We start from the raw sequence: 20,145 nt of genomic DNA, 5'->3' as shown, positions 1-20,145 counted from the left end.
ACAGTAAATTTTAATTGTTAATGATTTCCTTTAAACCCTCTTTTTCTCTGGTAAAAAAAAGTATACATTCTAATTTTTAACCAGAATACAGTAAGAAAGATTTAGGATCAAGTACCAAAGGTGCCAAATGGTTTAAATACACACTAAACACATTTTTCCTAAATATTATGTGCTGAAATGGAAGTGCATCATATATTCCATAAAATACAGCAAGTAGAAAAATTATAGTTTAGCCTGTCATTTAACTGTTTACATTACAATATAATACATATCATTTATGACTAAATTTAATTGAAATATATTTCAATTAAATTTAGTCATAAATGATACAATACAAACTGAATTCAAATATAAAAAGAACAACAACAACAACAACACTCATCTTCAAAGTTCAAACATGTGAAATAGACTTAACATGCAAACATTCTATCTTCACACTCCATCAGATGGAATGTCTTCACACAAAGACATGAAACAGACTTCTGACAAATAAACATTTATTGTCAGAAATTTTATTGCTGGATAAAGTAAAGATGATTTTTGTTGCTGTTCTTTTTATATAATTTTATCATCTACCCAGTTTCTATACACTGTTACCTGTGTATTTATCTATCTATTGTATAGTTTTTCATAAATAATTCCTTTTCCAGATACAAAACATCATGCATTTAAAGTTTTATATTTATATATAATACTAAACACTCTTTGCCTTCAGTATGGATAAATTCTAATATAAATAAAATAAAATTATTATTTAAATATATTCTTCCAGAACTAAAAAATTTCTTAAATATTGACACAATACTATTACAAATTGGATACATATTAGACTTAAGCTTATAAAATAAGCTTAAATTAATATTAATTTAATACGTATCCAAGAACAAAATATGAGTGAGTATAGTATGTCAATAGACATATACTGTTATTTAATTATATATTGTACACAGTTATATACATAAATATTCAGTAGTTGGATATTATAAAAAACAAAATAAAAATTATTTACTTAGTTTATGAGCAAAAAGTGCAACAGGAATGTCATCAGCAATAATATAATGATAAGCTGATCTACCAAATACTTCATGGGGAAGATGGCCAGTAATTGTCGAGAGCCTAAAAAAAAAAGAATATGACAAAAAATTACATCCAAGTTGAAAACATTTCAAAAATTTTTTAAATAATTACATTTATAATTGAATAACCAAATGTAAGGAAAAAAGTATTTTCCATTTCTAAGATAAAATGAGAAAGTTTCTTTATATCTTAGATTTTATTTTTTATATATACATAATATATATTTTAGAATTAAATCCATTAAAAATAAATATCATATACCAAACTTTTAAAAAAATCTTATTACATATCATATATAATTACAATAATAACTATGAGAAATGACTTCTCTTACATATATTATATGTTCAAATGAAAAAATTATTAGAATCATATAAATATTATGACTTCTAACAAATTTTGATGAGATTCAATTCAGCCAAAATATTGTTTATGTTGGAACAAAAAACATGCACTCTGGACAAGTGTAGAAAACAACATCTCCTATGTGGTGTCTGTTATCAGTGATGCATTTCTGGAGATGATTCTGGCAACTTTCACACAAATAGCTTTCTTCAGTTCTTTCAAAGAATGGGCTTATGCTCATATACACATGCCTTGAGGTATCCTTACAAGAAATAATTGCACATGGATTGGTCAGGCAAACAAAGAGGCCAATAGTGAGGTTGTGGATAAAGTTTTCAATGTGAAAACGTGTACGTCAGACATTCAGCACTACCATCCTGTAAGCCTATAAGTTTGACAATGGCATTTGGAACGTCAAGCATGATTCCACTGACGTTCCAAACTCCATTGTCAAACTTCTAGGCTTACAGGAAGGCAGTGCTGAATGGCCGACGTACATGTTTTCACATTGAAAACTTTGGCTGCAACCTTGCTAATAAATGTCACCGAACCCGGAAATGAGATGACCAGGGAAGAGACGACAAATAACGTCAATTGCAACGTTCTAGCTGTGTGGGCTGTCGCCCCATCCTGTTGAAACCACACACGTCTGATGGGAATACATTTCCATTGTATGCAAGGATGCAAAAACGTATTCCTATCAGATGCATATGACTGAATGATCCCCTATGCATATGACTGTTTCCTCAGTTGTACGTAAACACACAGTGTTCTGTCATCCACGGTTCCATGCCTTCAACTGAAAAGACAATGCTAAGACCTTACTACTTTCATGCTACCTGTCACAAATCTGCCATTCTAACTAGTGGTGAGTTCTAGCCATTTCAAAAATGTTCGTCCTTTCTGCCTCACCCTGTATAAGATAATTATTGTAATATAAACTGTAGTCAGATAGCAAGGAATTACTATGACATAGATGTAAAATCAAAGTATCTCATATACTAGATTTTATGAATAATCAGGAAAAATTAGTTTAACTTTCCTAGACTCCTCCTATTTGAAATAAACCAAAACCATAAAAGAAATTAGACAGTTTATGCTAACAGAAAATTCTAAACTGTAACCTGTCAAAATCTGTACATTGATATTCTGAGATTTTGAATTGAAATAAGAGTATGGCTACTAAAAGTGGCTAAAAATGTCTGCTTATTTTAAAATTATCTGCTGGACCATTAAAAGGTTTGATAAATATGTAAGAATAAATATGCTTTTTCATTTTCTGTAAATTAAAAAATTGTACCATTCTATGCTAATGCTAATTAGAAACAAGAAAATAATGAAATGCTGTAATATGATAGTGTTTTACAATATTACTTCTCTGTTTTCCTTTAACTTTACACAGAAATGTATGAGAATAACATAGATGACTAAAAATAAATGATGGTGAATGGAGACTTTCTTTTTTTCAATAACTAAAAAAGCAATTCCGTTGCAAATAACTGAACTGCATAATTCCAAAGATGAAAAATTAAAAGCAAAATGCTTTTACATTGTTTCTAAAGAAAAATTGAAAAAACAGCAAATTAAATTTCAACTGTTGATTAAATATTCATAAAAAAAAAAAAACAATGTGCAAGCTTAGAATTTCATGCAGACTAATTTGTTAAGTTAGAAATTAAAGTAAAAAGTGTAAAGTAGCAAGAGACAATTTTTATTTATTAGTTATATTTAGTGTAAAATTTCTGATCTGAATAAACTGTTATGACCTTAAGGGTTGTAGACCATATCCATAGGAGCAAAAAAGTCAAAGGAATCTTACTCTATATGTGATCCTTTGTGAGATGTAGCCCCCTGAAATCAGCCTACTTCCAGAGTGCAACTGAAAGCCATGCTGTGTGCTCCACTAAGATATTGCATTTAATTATTTATCCCACATGATAGAACCATTAAATTCAAAAATTAACTAATTTTTCTATAAATTTATTAATAATTTATTTACCTGTGATCTGCAAATATGATTGTTCCATCTAAGCTATGACGTGTAACATATTCATCTTCAATAGCATCATTGAGTAATAATTCATTGCAAGGTTTTGTATGAACTACTCTAACAAATGCTTTGAATAAACAGTTCATTTGATTCACTGAAATTTAAAATAACGATAAAAAATATTTATATAGCACTACTTAAAATTAACATTATAAAATTAACATATATCTATAAAAATTTTTATATATTTGTTATTATTTATGGTAGAGTGTCTCCTATTTAACTTATATAACAGTGCTTACACCAAACCAAGATTGAGACATAATTACCAAACAAGCTAGCGTTATGTTTATGCACTGTGTAAGATTAATGTTTAAGAATTTCTTGATTGTATGACGTGTTTAATATGACAGCTTTTTGTAATGTCATATACTGTATATGCACATACATAATATTACAGAAAGTAGCCATACTAATGTTAGAAAAGAAAGTTAATGTTCCTAGACTTTTGTGTAATGTATGTAGTATAATACTCATGCAAGAAAGAAGTATTGAAATAATAAAGTACTTATTGTATCAGTAGTCTATTATTAATGTAATAATAATAACAATAATAAAAAATACATACACTCCGAGAGTTTTTCTACAAAAACCAAGAAACATCACAGTTACATAAAGCAATAACTCTAGCATATTGCAATCATGGGTTGAAAAGGCATTCTATGGCAGGCATCCTTATGACCTGGCCCAGGATTTTGTTGACAAAACTGTGTCAAACAGCTGGTTAGCTCGGATATGCCTCTTTGGGGAAATGGAAGGATTCATGATTGCCATACAGGATCAGGTCATAAATACTAAAAACTACAGAAAACACATAATCAAAGATACAACACTCACAAATGACACATGCAGAAAATGTCATATCATGCCAGAAACTATACAACACATCACTTCCAGTTGCAAGCTCTTGGCACAGACAGTTTATTTACATAATCTGTCTGTAATCAAGTAGCAAATATAATACATCAAGAGCTTGCAAACAACACAAATTATTAGACATCCACAAACCATACTACAAATACACTCCACCTGTAGTATTGGAAAACAACACGCACAAAATGTACTACGACAGAGCCATAATCGCAGATAAAACAACTTACCACAACAGACTAGACATCACACTCATTGACAAACACAATAAAATCACATATATTATAGACATATCCATTCCAAACATTCACAATATATAAAACACATCACTGAAAAAATCAGAAAGTACACAGAACTCGCCCAGGAAATAAGGCATCTATGGAGGATGGATAGGGTGCTTATTGTACCTGTCATTCTCTCCTCTACAGGTGTCATATCACACACAATACACAAAAGCCTGGAAACATTACAATTGAATAGAAACAAATACATCACACTACAGAAGGCAACTATATTAAATACATGTCATATTGTTAGGAAATTCTTGAATACAGACACACACTGACACACTTATTTAATTTTTGTTTTGCTTTGGTTGTTATGCCTTAATTCAAGTCCATCATAGTACATAGCACCTGGTGTCGACTGAGAATAACCCACTAAACCCAACATAATAATAATAATAATATTATGCAATAAATATTTTAAAAACTTGCTTATGTATTATTATTCTTATAATTATAATATATATAAGTTTAAAATATATTGAAGTTATACTATTCTTAGTTTTTTGATATAAAGTATAATTTAGAAAAAATATTTGCTTACAAACAGAATTATTCTCATTTTCACTTTTATCTACTGTTAAAGTCATATGGCCAACAATATGAATTAATTGGTAAGTTACTACTTCTGAACGAGGTTGACATCTTTCTCTAATCCTGCAGTAAAATGAACACCTATCTGAATTTATTTTACCTGTAAAATATTTAAAAAATTATTTAAGAAAAATCATACGTTATAAAACATTTAATAAAGTAATAATTGCTATTTTTTTAAATAAATAATTGGTTTATCATTAATAACTATTAGTCTTTCAAACAATAATAAAAGCTTAAAAAATATAATAATCTAACATAAACACACATGCACAAATCAGAACCTTTTATATTAATGGATGTACTGAAAATGGTATTATAAATTAATAGCCTTTGCTATTAATTTATTGATAAATTTGTTTAGTTTTTGGATAAAACTTATTGAATTACTGGGAGATGATTATTGACAATTAATATATACGAAACTTTTACAAATTAATATTATTTCATTTTTTGGAGCAATGGTCTGTTATAATTAAAAGACTGTCCTCCTCTATGATATGTATATTGTATATGTATTTTGAAAGTGGGAGTTTGTTCCTTCTGGATTGTGATCAATAACTAAGAGACTTATATTGGTCACAAGATGTTCATTACTTGAGTGGATAGGGTTGGGACTCCTTAACAAAACTTTCCTTAACGAAATATTTATTATCTAATTTGAGTTATAAAATAAAGTCATCAGCTGTATAAAATTTACATTAAACAGGTTTTTGATAAGCTTAAATGGTAAAATAATTAATATCTCATATGATGCTGACTGTTTTTTTATGTGAAATGACAGTGATGAATATGAGAAAACACCTTACTGTTAATGTTCTTGTAATTTACTTTCAAATATTCAAGCTTCTATACTGGCACCTGATTTCTATCATCAAATTTTATTTGGTGACAGTTTCTCCATGTTCACATCATATAAACTGTATAAATTTTTTGTTCATATATCAAATAATAAAGCTTAATTGATTGATTGATTAATAAAAGTTAGATTATCACATATTATTGGATAAATAAAACAAGAAAAAATTTTTTCATCCAGTACCACTTTGCATTTTCTTCACTTAATGCAATTTAAACAGTTTCATCTCAAATATTCCATTTTTTCAATTTCATTTATTTATACAAGAGTGTATTAATTTTTCTCTAACTAATTTTTCTAATTACTTTTAAAAACTGGAACATTTATGCACTTTTTCTAGTGCTTCATTGGGTTGAAAATACTAATTCCCAAAAGTCCATTTTTTAAGGTCAAATAGGTGGTAGTCACTAAGCACTAGATAAGAGCTGTAAGGAAGATGTAGCAAAAGTTTCAAACCATAGGCCAAAATGTTTTCTGCACTATTCTGTGTGTGTGGCCAGATTGCTGCTCATTGCATAGGTTCATTCACCCTTGTTTGAATATTTTGCACCATCACTGATCATTAGGACAATTCATGCAACTTTTAGAATACATTTGCAATATTTTGACATAGATTTGCAATAGTTTTCATTCTTTCATTTAAAACATTTTTATTTTTAAACTTACCTATGTTGTTTTTCTGTGAGATGACAGTACCTGTTGAACAACGTTGGGAGAGAAAAAGGGTGTACTTTAAGCCCTGCTATTTTTTTTCAAGTACAAATTAAAACAAATGTAATATCAATAGAAAGAAATGGCAATACCATTTGAAAACACCCTTATATGTTTACAAGGAATTACTATGGAAATAAAACAAGAAAGATAGAGGAAAAAAAAAAAAAAAATGAAATGTCTAAAAATTTCTAAACTGTATACAGGTTATACATGACATGTTTTCAATGGCAACTTCAAAATGGTGGAGTATTTGGCAATGCACATTATGCAGCATTTTTATGTTTGTTCTAATAATTTGCTTTGCATAGTAGACACTAATGTCTGTTATACGTAGGAAATTGTGGTAATTTAACTGTTTGTGAATTGGAAATTTGAAACCACTAATTTAAAATGTTTTTAATGATTTTTCAAGATTTATTTATTTTTGCTATATAGAAAAATGTTATCTATGCAATATCAGAATTTATGTAAAGAACTAATATCTTACTCAATTTTTTTTCAAATACAGTGGGGAATTGCTAGAACGAACCTAATCGGTTCTAGAACCTTGTTTTTTATAGCATCTGTTCATTCTAGCATTCATTGAAATATGTGTACTTATGTGTAATCCATTCCAAGCCTTGAGTAAACTTACAATGTGATATAACCATTTAAACAGAAAAGATAAAATACAAAAATCAAAAATATAAGTGTAAAAATAATATAAAATTAACTAATTTAACTTGTATATACTATACATGTAAATTTCCATCTGTTCTGTAATATTACAATGTAAACTGCTTAATCTAGTTATTTCCTTTGCAACCTATGCACTTTTTATTTCTTCCTTGGTTTCTAAAATTGTACTAATTTTTGATTTAACCATACCATATTCAATACTCAGATCTCCTACATTCTTTCCACCTTCTCATTTTGAAATTATTTCTTTCTTAATGTCTAAGTTAATTACATTTGTTGATTTGTTTGATGAAACCGTGTCTCGTTCTATAATTCAGATTTTTCACTCTATTTTGCCAGCTACAATTATATAGCAGAATAATTTTTAAAACATATTTTTATTGCTACAAATAAACAAATATTTAGATATTTGAACCTTACAAACTATATAATAAAGTCAATGACTAATGCTCTAATCAAAATCGAAAAAACCTTGACATGTCATGTGCATGTATGCGCTATGTCAGCTATGTTCATTATAGCATGTATGTTCATTTTAAACTTTAATTTTTCAGATAAAGACTGTTAATTGTAGCATACCCCACTGTATATGAAATTTGTTAAAAATTTTTAACAAATTTCATATACAGTGAGGTATGCTAGAATGCTTCTACTTTTTTTTTTTTAAAAGCTTCTTATTTTAGAAGCATACATAAATGCAAAATATAAAAAAATCAGTACATAAAGACACTGAACACACTTTTCCAACAATTAATTTTAATTAAAACAAAATATTTTTTGTCTCTTCATTTAGCTTCTAGTTTGGATCTGTATCAAATTATTATTTCAGCAACCTAATAGTGCTGTTTTTCCCAAACTTATCACGATGACTTCTGTATGTTATAACTCTTTTTTTTTTTTATCCTTTTTAAGAAAGTACATAAAAATTAAGCTTTTTTCTGTCCCCTTTCTTCGGAAAGGGGGCGGAAAAAAGCTTCATTTTTATGTACTTTCTCCATACTGTAATAAATAAACAATATGCATTATATTACAGTTGACCTAGGAGGGGCATAGCCCAAAACATGTACAAAAAAGATGTATTGTATCAACTCAACTAAATAAAGATAATTGATGAAAAACTTGCCAAGTGTCTTCGAAATACACTATAAAACTAGTGTTTAATAATTCAGGAATATGGAAAAGGACACGGTTTCATAAAATACAATACAATTATTCTTTAAAACTTTTCAAATATCTATATGATGTTTTCTACAGTTAAGCAGTGATTACAATAATTAAATAAATCATTTTAAATATTTTAATTTATGTAAATAAATTCTTTTTACATTACAACAAGAAATCTTTTTGAGTTTAATAAATCATAGTTTACTGAAGCTACTGTTTTTTCTCTCTCTTCTTTCTTTCTTTTTTTTTTTTTTTTAACATCATGTCAAAATTCATTCCTAGGAGCATAACTCATGTTTATAATAGTATGTACTATATACAAACAATTTCTTGCTTTACACTTTCTAAACAGTCTCTAGAAATAAATTAACTCCTAGACACCGAAACAGTCTATATTTTAACTGAATAAAAAGTTACTTCCTCTAGAAAAATCAAGATTTTTAGCTTATAAACAATTTGAAACAAATGTTTATATAAAATATAACATATAATAGTAATCCTAAAGTGCATTGATGCTTTCAAATATTAAAATTTTATATAATGAATTACCCTTTTGTTCATTTGTTACCATCACAAGTTTTTCTAATTGATTTTGAACTGTTTCTACATCAGCTGGATGAACAAAAGAAAGTAAGGAATGCCCTATCATTTCAATCTGTGAAAGAAAAAAATGTATTGTTAATTTTGTTACATTAAGCATTAATTTCATAATTATGTTACGAAAATAAATTATTGGGACTTCCCAGTTTTAATACATATCACTGTAATCATTAAACAATATAAATTATAAGTTCTTTTAAAGTTTTTATATTTTTAGAATGAAATTATTACATAAAAATTTTGAATTTTACAGAATTCATTCTCAATTAATTTTTCTAACAAACAGAATCTTAAATAAAGCCACATTTAAGAAAAAATTTTCATTTTACAAGTTTTTAAAATAAATTCAATAGCATTGATCTTATTTGTGTATTTATCTTAGTACTGAATGGAAGTACTAAGATACACACAAATCACCAAAAAACCTGCAACGAAGAAGAAATTTAATGTAAAAATGAATGCTTTCCACTGTTTTGAATAGCCTTCTTCAGGTTTGTAAAATCAAACAGAATATCAAATACATTTTGAAATTAGAAAAAAAACCAAAAAAATTTCAATATAATTATTTTTAAGTTTGTTTAGTTTATTTCATTTGTTTCTACTATTTGTATCCCTCATGTGTCAGGTTCCATGTGCTTGACATTTGTTCGTTTGTTCTAATATAAATATGTATTTGATATACTGTTCGATATTTACAAACCTGACCAATCAAAACAGTAAAAAGCATTTGTTTTTTATAATAAACTTCTTGTTCATTGCTGGTTTTTTCAATAACATTTTCATTAAAATAGAAAAATCATAATTCCTAAGAATTTATTATTAAAATAATAATAAAATCAACGTTAATAATAATAAAACAATAGTGTACTTATTTTACTATTATTTCATGTACAGAATATTTATTTCATTTCAGGCTAATTAAATGCATGTTCAGGCAAACTTACTATTAAAAAACAGTAAGTTCCTCTGAATATTAGAATTTTACAATATTAATACAACTTTAGATGTTACAAGTTTAGACATTACTACAACCTTGATACCAATGTATTACTTATATAAAATTGTGATATAGTTCAAACAGCATAATGTAGACAGATTAATATGAATTGAAGTTTACTTATTTCAACATAAAGGTAACTAAAAAAAATTAAACTGAGTAAAAATCAATATTATGTTTTATATAATTAAAGAAGACATCAGTATAATTTGCCAGTTTCTGATGGACTGCAACCATTGATTGTTTTTACTATTGTATTTTAATTAGTTTTAAATTTAGTATTTTATGTAATTGTATACACAGTGCACTGTGATATTTACTAGTAAAGTAAGTTACATTTAGTAACTAGAAATGATGTTTCTTAATGTAGTTAGCTTGGACAAGCAGTTTGAGCAATAATATGTCACAAATAAAAAATTAAAAGTGATTTATTGTTGCTAAAAGAAAAAAATATGATGAACACTACAAATAAAAAAAGAAAGTGTAATATTAAAAAAATTAAATTAAACTAAAGTAAACTAAACTAAAAAATAAAATTATTTCGCATTTAAGTGGAAAAGTCTTCAATAAATTGGAGTCGCTCGTTAAAACCAGCCATGTTTGAGATTTTGTCCAGTCTCGACTGAGGGAACTGTGTCTTCCTCAATCTTCAACAATACTGGTCAGGTCCAATCTTGTGCTCCAGTTCCAGAAGGTTCCAGAGCAATACCCCTATCACAAACTGCTAGTGAAATATTCCAGAAAGTTCCAGAATATTTTGATTGGAGAAAATTGTGGAAAATTCCCCCATTATTGGAGCTAGTAAAAGGTGTCATCTAGTGGGAATGAGATAGTACTACTGCCACTACAGCCGCTGTAACAGCGAGAGCAAGTGCAGCATGTGAGGGCTGTCCACATAGGACATAAACCTGGTTCCTTTTTCTTTGAACTCAGATAACTTTTCTTAGTTCAACCAAAATTCACCAAACTTGGCAAAAGTATGAAGCAACTCTCTGGCTTTAGATTTTAAAAAAACAGCACCCAAAAATGTCAAAATACTTTTTTGTTATTAAGCATCAAAGAGATGAAAATATATCTTCCTCATACACACCGGGGTGTATAATATATAACTAGAACTCACTTGTGCCTGTGACCGGTAACAGGCACAAGTGAGTTCTAGTTATATAAGAGATGAAAGTCAATATTTTTGTTTTTTGATTATATCTTATCTCAGAGTTAATTATATTTTCCAGAAATTATTTTATGCACATGCCAGGATTCCACTGAGCATTTTGACACCAAAATCATCAAAATCTAATGTGGAAATTTTTTTTAAAAATTTCAAAACGAAACCACAAAAGTTATCTTAGAAGCCTGAGCTTATGTACAGTTTGCCCAGACAATAATATCAGTCTTTAAACTGTGTTACTGTGTTTGTTACAATATTTTAGATATTTATGTGTTTACTGCTATAAGTCTAACCTTGAATGGGCTGATGAAGGGCTGTGTATCCAAAATGTATTCTCCAAATTAATTAAAGTTATTCTTGAATAACTAATTAATTTGGGGAAGGAATCAGACTCAAATTCTTGAATAATTTGAGTCTGGTTCTTGATATGATAAGCCATTTTCATTGTAAGCATAAGCTATTTGTTTAATGTAAGTTTAACTTTGGGCTAGAGAAGCATACTTAATTTAGTCAACTTCATTATTAAATAGAAGATGCTGCATTCCACTTTATTCTAAAGCTTTGGTTTTGTTAAAATAAGCTTGTTTAGAACAGCCATCTTTTGTTTAATGCAATTCTAAATAAATCATCTGATATTCAACCAAATATTCAGTATTTGTAGTCAAAGTCTAGAATATTTGGTATTCAACAGTAACATATGAATAATTATTCAGTATTCAGCCAAAAATCCCTATTCAGTCTACTCCAGCTTATAATAGTGTTCAGATAATGTTCCTACTATTTTCTATAAAAATATCATACAGACTGCTGCTACTGTATTTTGTTTTATTTTTCCAGAGCTACTTTATCACAATTACGTTTTGAATTGATGGAAATCCCCATTAATAATCACTGTGTCCAAAAACAAAAAAAATTTATACAAACAAATCATGTTACAACCAGTAATATTGAAAATTTTTTAAAACATTTTATTCAATTGCCTTTATGATTCTACAGTATAGAATCGATAATTTTCAGCATTGTAATATTAGGGATATTTTTTAACTACAACTAATCTTATCTATACACAGAATGAAACATTTACTTATATGAATGAAAAGTCACAGAATACACAAAATGAAAAGTCTACTTAGATACACTACTGGCCATTAAAATTGCTACACCAGGAAGGTGGCACTCCACACACATGAAATTTGCATGACAGATAGAACATGCTGTATTATGCAAGAGATTAGCTTTTCAACACATTCATGCAAAGCGGTGGAGGTAGTGACACCTACAATGTGTATAAAAGAACAGATTTTACAGCAGGTTTCTTATACAGAAATTGCATTTGAATGTTTTTTCTGGTAAGAATGTTGTTGTTATGCCTCGTGCAAGGAGGAGAAATGCCTACCAGCACGTGTCTGACTTTGATGGAGGTCTAATTATAGTCTACTGGGATTGCAGTTTATCATACTGCAGTATTGCTGCTCACATTGGACGTGATCCCATGACTGTCAGCAGAATATGGAATCGATGGGTTCAGGACAGTCATACGAAATGCTGCACAGGATCTCAGCGGCCCCATCACTAACAGCCAAAAAAACAGACATCTTATCCGCACGGCCTTAACGGATCGTACAGCCATGTCATGAACCCTTAGTCAAGAAATGGGATTGTTTGCAAGACAAGTGTCTGCACAAACAGTTCAAAGATGTTTGCAGCAGTGTGGACTGTCAGCATGGCAACCATGACTTCAGTTACCCTTGATGCTGCATCACAAGTAGGAATGCCTCCAATAGTGTGATCAATGACGAACCTAGATGCAGGAATGGTGTCACGTCATCTTTTCAGATAAATCCCGGTTCTGTTTAGAGCACCATGATGGCTACATCCATGTTTAGTGACATCGTGGAGAATGCACATTGCCAGCATGTATTTGACATTGTCATACTGGCCCATTACCTGGAGTGATGGTATGGGATGCCATCGGATACACATCTTGATCACCTCTTGTTTGCATTTCCAGCACTTTAAACAGCAGCCGTTACATTTCTGATGTGCTGTGCCCTATATTCGAGGCCTCCGTAATGCTATATTTCAGCAGGACAATGCACAACCACATGTTGCCCGTATTGTCCTGACCTTCCTTGATACAGAACACGTTTGACTGTTGCCCTGGGCAGCATGTTCTCCTGATCTCTCACCAATTGAAAATGTCTGGTCCATGGTTGCCAAGCAACTGACACGTCACCACTCACCAGTCACTATGGTCGACGACCTGTGGCATAGTGTTGAAGCTGCATGGATGCTGTACCCATATATGCCATCCAATCCCTGTTCAGCTCCATGCCCAGGCAGATAAGTGCTATTATTGCTGCCAGAGGTGACTGCTTTGAATATTGATTTCTCAAGATCTATACCTCCAAATTTCCTGAAAATTTAATTTCTTGTTCTTCCCACTATGATGTATGTGTCTAATAAATATCAATCTCTTATTTGCATTCCTTCCTGGTATAGCAATTTTAATGACCAGTAGTGTATTTGATTCCATTGTTCCATCATTTCTTTATACTTTCTCCTCTTTATATGTGATTGATAGAGCCATCATTATGTGATTTAACAACTACTTTTTATTATGGAAATGTAAAGTAAAACTCGATAAGTTTGTTTTTGTAGAGTTTTCTCCCCTTGTGTGGCCCTTCCTTAAGGTAATGTCCTAAGTGGATTCTTTTTTGTTGTTTATTGGAATTTTCTTTTTTCGGGATATATGAGGTATATCCTGGAAAAAAAAAAAACATCCTGCTGTATATCCTGCGTTTACATCAACAATGCAAAATTGATAAATGGTGACTTTGTTTCTTTCCAGAGTGACTTAATACATCTTACTAAATCTAAAGAGTTGATTAATCTCTTTTTATTATCATATTTTAGTTGTAAATTTCTTGATTTTAGCTTCAGTATATTTTTTGCCTTGTTTTGTGAGGACCAATCATCTCTAGCCTTTACTGTGAAATAAATACAAACTAAATAAAATAAATGATTGCACAAAATTAACATTAATAATTCATTTGCATAAACTGTAATATTTATTTTTGCAAATCTCCAAACAAATTTTGATCATGGAATACTAGCATAATGGATATATCAAATTACTGACAAAAAAAGTAATTGTATTAAATTATACAACTTTTTCCTAAAAGAATTAATAATAGATTGAAGTATAGTAATTACCTACAACATACTGTAACTATTATATATATATGTATGTACGTATGTATGTATATATGTATGTGATGCCCATCCCCCATGTCGACATGACTTGGTCGAGTCCAATGTTGTGCACAGGCCTCCTGCGCAGGCGGGAAAAAAGACAAACTGTTAGAGTTAAAGAAAAAAAAGAAGCAATGACATAGCACAAACAACATGTTCGCTTCAAAACAATTAATATTCATTTAATAATTAATATCAAGATGATTTGTTTAGTGTTCTTCATTTTGTAATGTTTTCTGTATCATATTAAAATATACATCATTATATGTCATAAGAAGCTCTTTGTATTCTTTCTTAAATTGCATTCTGCATATGCTTCTTAATGCCCAGCCCAGCCATCTGTAGACATCTCATTTCATATATAAATATAAGTAATCTTTATTAATACTAAAATAGAAAATTATAAACAAATACTGTAATGGAAAAATGTAATTATGTTTTGTCAATATTCATTCATTTAGATACCCACAAGTGCCATAAATAACCAGGCTATATTTTGGAAATAATAATTATGAATTACAAATAAATTTGGCACTAGAGGAAAGTGTTAGGTGCCATCTTGTATTAAATTTAATAATTATAATATTTAATTAATTAATTTAGAATAAACTGGAAGAAAAGAATCAGCCCAAAGCAGGGCTCAAACTTGCCAATTCTTTTCTTCCAGTTTATTCTAAATTAATTAATTAAATATTATAATTATTAAATTTAATACAAGATGGCACCTGACACTTTCCTCTAGTGCCAAATTTATTTGTAATTCATAATTATTATTTCCAAAATATAGCCTGGTTATTTATGGCAATTGTGGGTGTTTATTTACCATGAATTGGGTTTTGGTTGATGTTCATATTTGTATTCATTAATTTGAAATCAAATTACTCACATGTTGATGTCCTAAAAACTGTTCAACAGATTGTGAAATATATATAATTTTTCCAGATCCAGTTGTCAATAAAAGAAATCCATCGACTGCCTTAAAAATAATAATTCATTGTTAGATAGCCTAATAATTAAACATTTAATATGATTTTTATTTTACAGTACAGTAGAGAGTCGAAAATTGGAATCAATTGGGGACTGGGGTTGTTCAGATTAGTGATTTGTTCCGATTACTGATTATGTACGAAAAAATATATTAACCTGTCCGATGTTCAAATTTTTCTCCGTTGCGTGTCGCTTCGTGTTGAATTTTCGTTGATTTTAAGCCTAACGAAAATTTTTATAATAATAATCGAGGCTATCGTATCGTTAAAAATTATTTCTTCATTTTGTACAAACAAAATAAATAATTGAAGAATATAAAAACATGAAAATTATACTTTAGAAGTAAATCTAGTATCAAAAACGTTCAATTCAGCACGACACAGTCCAACTGAAAATCGTTCCGATTACCGGGGTTCCGATTAACGACTCTCTACTGTATAATCATTTTACATAACTTAAAACAGATTATTAACTATTTATTAAACAGAACTCATTATAAATATTATAAAATACATATGATAATTCAAAAAAAATTTTAATTATTAGAAAATTAAAAACACAATTTTTAGAACAACATAATTATACATAAATTTTATTCACAACAAAGATTTATATAAAATATAAAGTTATAGAGGCAATAGTTTCTGCAAGTGATGAGTATAAACATAATTCATATTTTTATTTATAAGAAAAGTAATCTATCACAAAATTATAGAAGTATATCAGCATTACCTGTTTTATGAAAGGTTTTTGAAAAGTTCTCTTAACACAAATGCTGCCAGTTAACGCAATTCAGTATAACATGAAAGTCATGAGGCAAAATTACACCAATGAGCAGCAAATGTGTTAACCAAAAATTCAAGCAATTATAATGAAAAGATTTTTTCTAGTTTTCAAATTGGTTTTTCTCTCAGTATTCTCTACAATTGATAATACTTTGTTTTGCATACATTAATTCAAAAGTGTCTTAAGTAAAATGGGCAAACTTTATGCATCTTTTATGGATTTGCAATGCTGCCTTTGACTCATTAAATATATATTTCATGGAAGTAATTATGGAAAATGGGTCTTACTTAATTAAAAGTTTGTAAATTGTTTAATCCAAGTATATACTAATTCTGAAGCTTGCATCTCTGAATAATAAAATATCTGATATATTTTATACATTAAAAGTTGTATAACCCTGTTTAATACCTTTTTACTGTATTAAACAGTGTAAGTCCTACACTGTTTAATTTATATTTATATGAATTAGTGGAAGTATTTTCATCAGTTTTGTCAACAAAATCCTGGGCCAGGTCATAAGGATGCCTGCCATGGAGTGCCTTTCGAGCCCACGATTGCTTAATAGTGTCTATGCTTTTTTATATGTTGTGTTGTGTCCGTATGACATGAGTGTTTGTTATTTGAGTCTGCTAGAGTTACTGCTTTATGTAACTGTGATGTTTCTTGTTTTCTGTGGAAAAACTCTCGCAGTGACTGTATTTGTTTGTAATGAAGGTTAACTATGTCAGTTGGGCCACGTCCACCATCTTTACGTGGAAGGGTTAACCTTTCTATGGTGGATTTAGGATGATGTTGTTTATGCTTAGTGAGTGCTGTCCTTGTTTTTGTTTGGAGTTGCTCAAGATCTGCATGAGTTCAATGTGTAACTCCAAAAGAATATGTGAATACTGGGATGACATGTGCGTTTACTGCTTTAATTGTGTTCTGAGAATAGCATTTAACTTACTTTGGTATTCTTTAATTAATCTTTGCTTTATTTGTGTATGTTCTGTTAGTTTGGCCTGTTGAAATCCTAAATACTTGTAGAACTCACACTTTTCCATGGATTCAATAACGTCCCCATTTCCAAGTGCAAAATCATCTTTCTTCAGGATTCTTTTCTCTATGTGAAGTGTTTTGCATTTGTCTAGGCCAAACTCCATTTGTATATCCTTGGCAATTTGTAGGAGTTGATGAAGTTGTTTTTGTGTGGATGCATAAAGTTTTATGTCATCCACGTACACGAGATGTGACAGTGTAAACTGTGTTGTTTTTTCATGTCTGATATTGTAACCATATTACATGTTTAACATGTTGGATAATGGGTTCAAGGCTAAGCAGAACCAGAGAGGACTCAACAAATCTCCTTGAAAAATTCCTTGCCTAATGAATATTTGGTTTGTTTGTATAGAAGTGTTATGAATCCTAAGATGTAGTGTTGTTCTCCAGTGTTGCATAGTGTTTTGGAAGAATGCAATGAGTAATGGATGTATTTTATACGTGTGTAGAACATGTAGCAGCCAACTGTGTGGAACACTGTCGAATGCTTTTCTGTAGTCTATATATGCCATGTGTATGTTTCTGTGTCATTTGTGTGCTTTCTATAGAATGACTGAATCTATGAGTTCTTTGCATCCTCTGTGATTTCTACGACAACCTTCTTTTGTTGTTCTATAAGAATGTTGTGTTCATCAACATGTTTGTATATTTTGTTTGCGATACAGGATGTCAATAATTTGTAGAGTGTTGGAAGACATGTAATTGGTCTGTATTGTGTGGGATCTGTGATATTGTTGTTTTTAGGTTTCATGTAGGCGATGCCCTGAGTAAGAAATTTTGGCATATCTTGTGGATTGATGATGATGTGTATTAGGTGTTTAGCTAATTCCTGGTGCAGTGATGTAAACTTTTTGTACCAGAAATTATGAATGTTGTCTACACAAAGTGTCTTCCAGTTGTGTATTCTGTTAACAGTGTATTAGAAATCATGTATGTTTATTTCAGCACAGGGCATAGTTGGTATGTTGTGCAAGTTTCTGTTCTCCTCCTCGATCCAGCCTGCATCAGCATTGTGCGTGACAGCACTGGACCAAAGAGAAGACCAATAAGTTGTGAGTTCTTCTTCTGTTGGTGTGTCACTGTGCTGTGTATCAGTGTTTGCTTTGTTATTAATTTGCCTGTAAAAGAGTTTTTCATTGTTTGTAAATAATTTATTTTGTTGTTTTCGCAGTGTACATGTTTTGTATCGTTTGAGTCTACGTGCTTTGGCAGCAAGTTTTTGTTTTAGTGTATCAATGTATTCTGTAATGCATGTGTTGTGATGTTCATGTTTCGTGTGTGTTTTTATTTTCTTAAAAATGTTTTTGAGCTGTTTCCTTAATTTGGGTGTTATATTGTTTTTAGTGTATTGTGTCAGCCTGCCTAATTGCTGTTTAATGTCATTTATTTGTGTTTCTATTCTTTTCTGCCAGGCAAGCTTGTGATAGAATTGTGTTTTCTGTGTATCTGTCTGCAAATTGTATTTTCAGTCCATGGTGTTTCATTACTCTGATTACCCCAGCATAAACTAATGTATGAAAGTCTGAGAGTGTAGAAATTGAATAAATATAGTGTGGTAGTGAGTGTTTCCTGAAATATAAGTGAGAGCGTATTAACTAAATTTATGTCTATGTTATCAGTGGTGGTTGAGGAAGTGGTAATTGTTGTGTGTGTGTGTGCTATAATCAGTGCTTGTTCCTGGATTATCCTGACAGGTTATGTGATCTTCATTAATGTTAAATGTTTCTGTCTGTTGATGTATGTGATCAGCAACCTGTTGTTTGATAAGTTCAAGTGTTGTTTGTGGAATAAGGTTGTTGTGTATAATTGTTCTTTTTTGATCAATAACCCTTTGTTTGGTGACAGTGAGGTGAAGATATTATTGTGTGAATCTATGGTGTAGTTGTTGTCTGTATGCTGTCATGTTTGTTTCGAGTCTTGTGATGGTGTAGTAAGTATGGATGATAAACTCGTTCATTTCTATTGTCCATTTCAATCATTGGCATGTTTTCCAGGCTTTGTGGTCTGTGGATACATTGCCACAAAAACATCAAGGCTAGGTTGATTCCTCACATCTGTTGAGGGCATTGCAGTAGCCATGCTTGGGCCGACACTGCTTTTGCCACCGGTAACCAAGGGAGACTGTGGCCTATTTTTTGAATGTGAGCCTCTGCCTAACCCATGAACGCGGACTTTGTTAACCCAGATGACGTCCGAGCTGGTATCACACTTGGATCTGGTTACTACCATGATAAATATCTCTACAGAATGTGGGTGTGATCACTCTTAGCTTCATTTCTCCCCATAGACCTTACTGACATGGGTGTCCCTACAGGAGCTTGCATTCCAACCTGAATTGCTCTATGGATCACTAAAATTACTGGGCTCTCCCATCATGACCAGGTGGTGACCACGGGAAAGTTGTTGTTGTTGTTGTTGTTATTATTATTATTAGATTAGTACAAAAGAAACAAAATAATGCAATTAAAACTTTTATTGTTCAGCAGTCATTTTCTATTTTTGACACTTACAAAGTTTAGAATTTTCCATTCAGTATTTTGTTTTTCCATTTCATTTATTTTATAATTGCATATACCATGATGCTAACAGAAATAAAACATAGAAAAAATCTGTTTCAAAGTTTGAGATGGTACTTTCTGAACTGATTACTGCCTTCAACAGGTATAAACTGGTGCAGAT

At 30.2% G+C, this 20,145-nt stretch overlaps 1 protein-coding gene across 2 annotated transcripts in view; it reads right to left on the bottom strand.

Moving 5' to 3' along the window:
* The window catches only part of LOC136976643 (basic helix-loop-helix ARNT-like protein 2), a 132,939-nt gene that overhangs the window by 22,032 nt on the left and 90,762 nt on the right, over positions 1-20,145 (bottom strand). For both annotated transcript variants that reach the window (XM_067271990.1, XM_067271989.1), the window contains 5 exons: positions 15,542-15,631; positions 9,185-9,290; positions 5,171-5,320; positions 3,422-3,566; positions 1,010-1,116 (listed from right to left, as the gene is read on the bottom strand). In XM_067271990.1, the coding sequence (XP_067128091.1) occupies positions 1,010-1,116; positions 3,422-3,566; positions 5,171-5,320; positions 9,185-9,290; positions 15,542-15,631 (598 nt within the window). The remainder of the gene's footprint in view (positions 1-1,009; positions 1,117-3,421; positions 3,567-5,170; positions 5,321-9,184; positions 9,291-15,541; positions 15,632-20,145) is intronic.

Source organism: Centruroides vittatus, unplaced genomic scaffold, assembly GCF_030686945.1.
Source record: "Centruroides vittatus isolate TY-2023 unplaced genomic scaffold, ASM3068694v2 contig_417, whole genome shotgun sequence".
In the NCBI taxonomy this organism is placed as follows: Eukaryota; Metazoa; Arthropoda; class Arachnida; order Scorpiones; family Buthidae; genus Centruroides; species Centruroides vittatus.
Note: the sequence above shows the minus strand (reverse complement) of the source record. Positions and strands in the feature narration are given on the sequence as shown.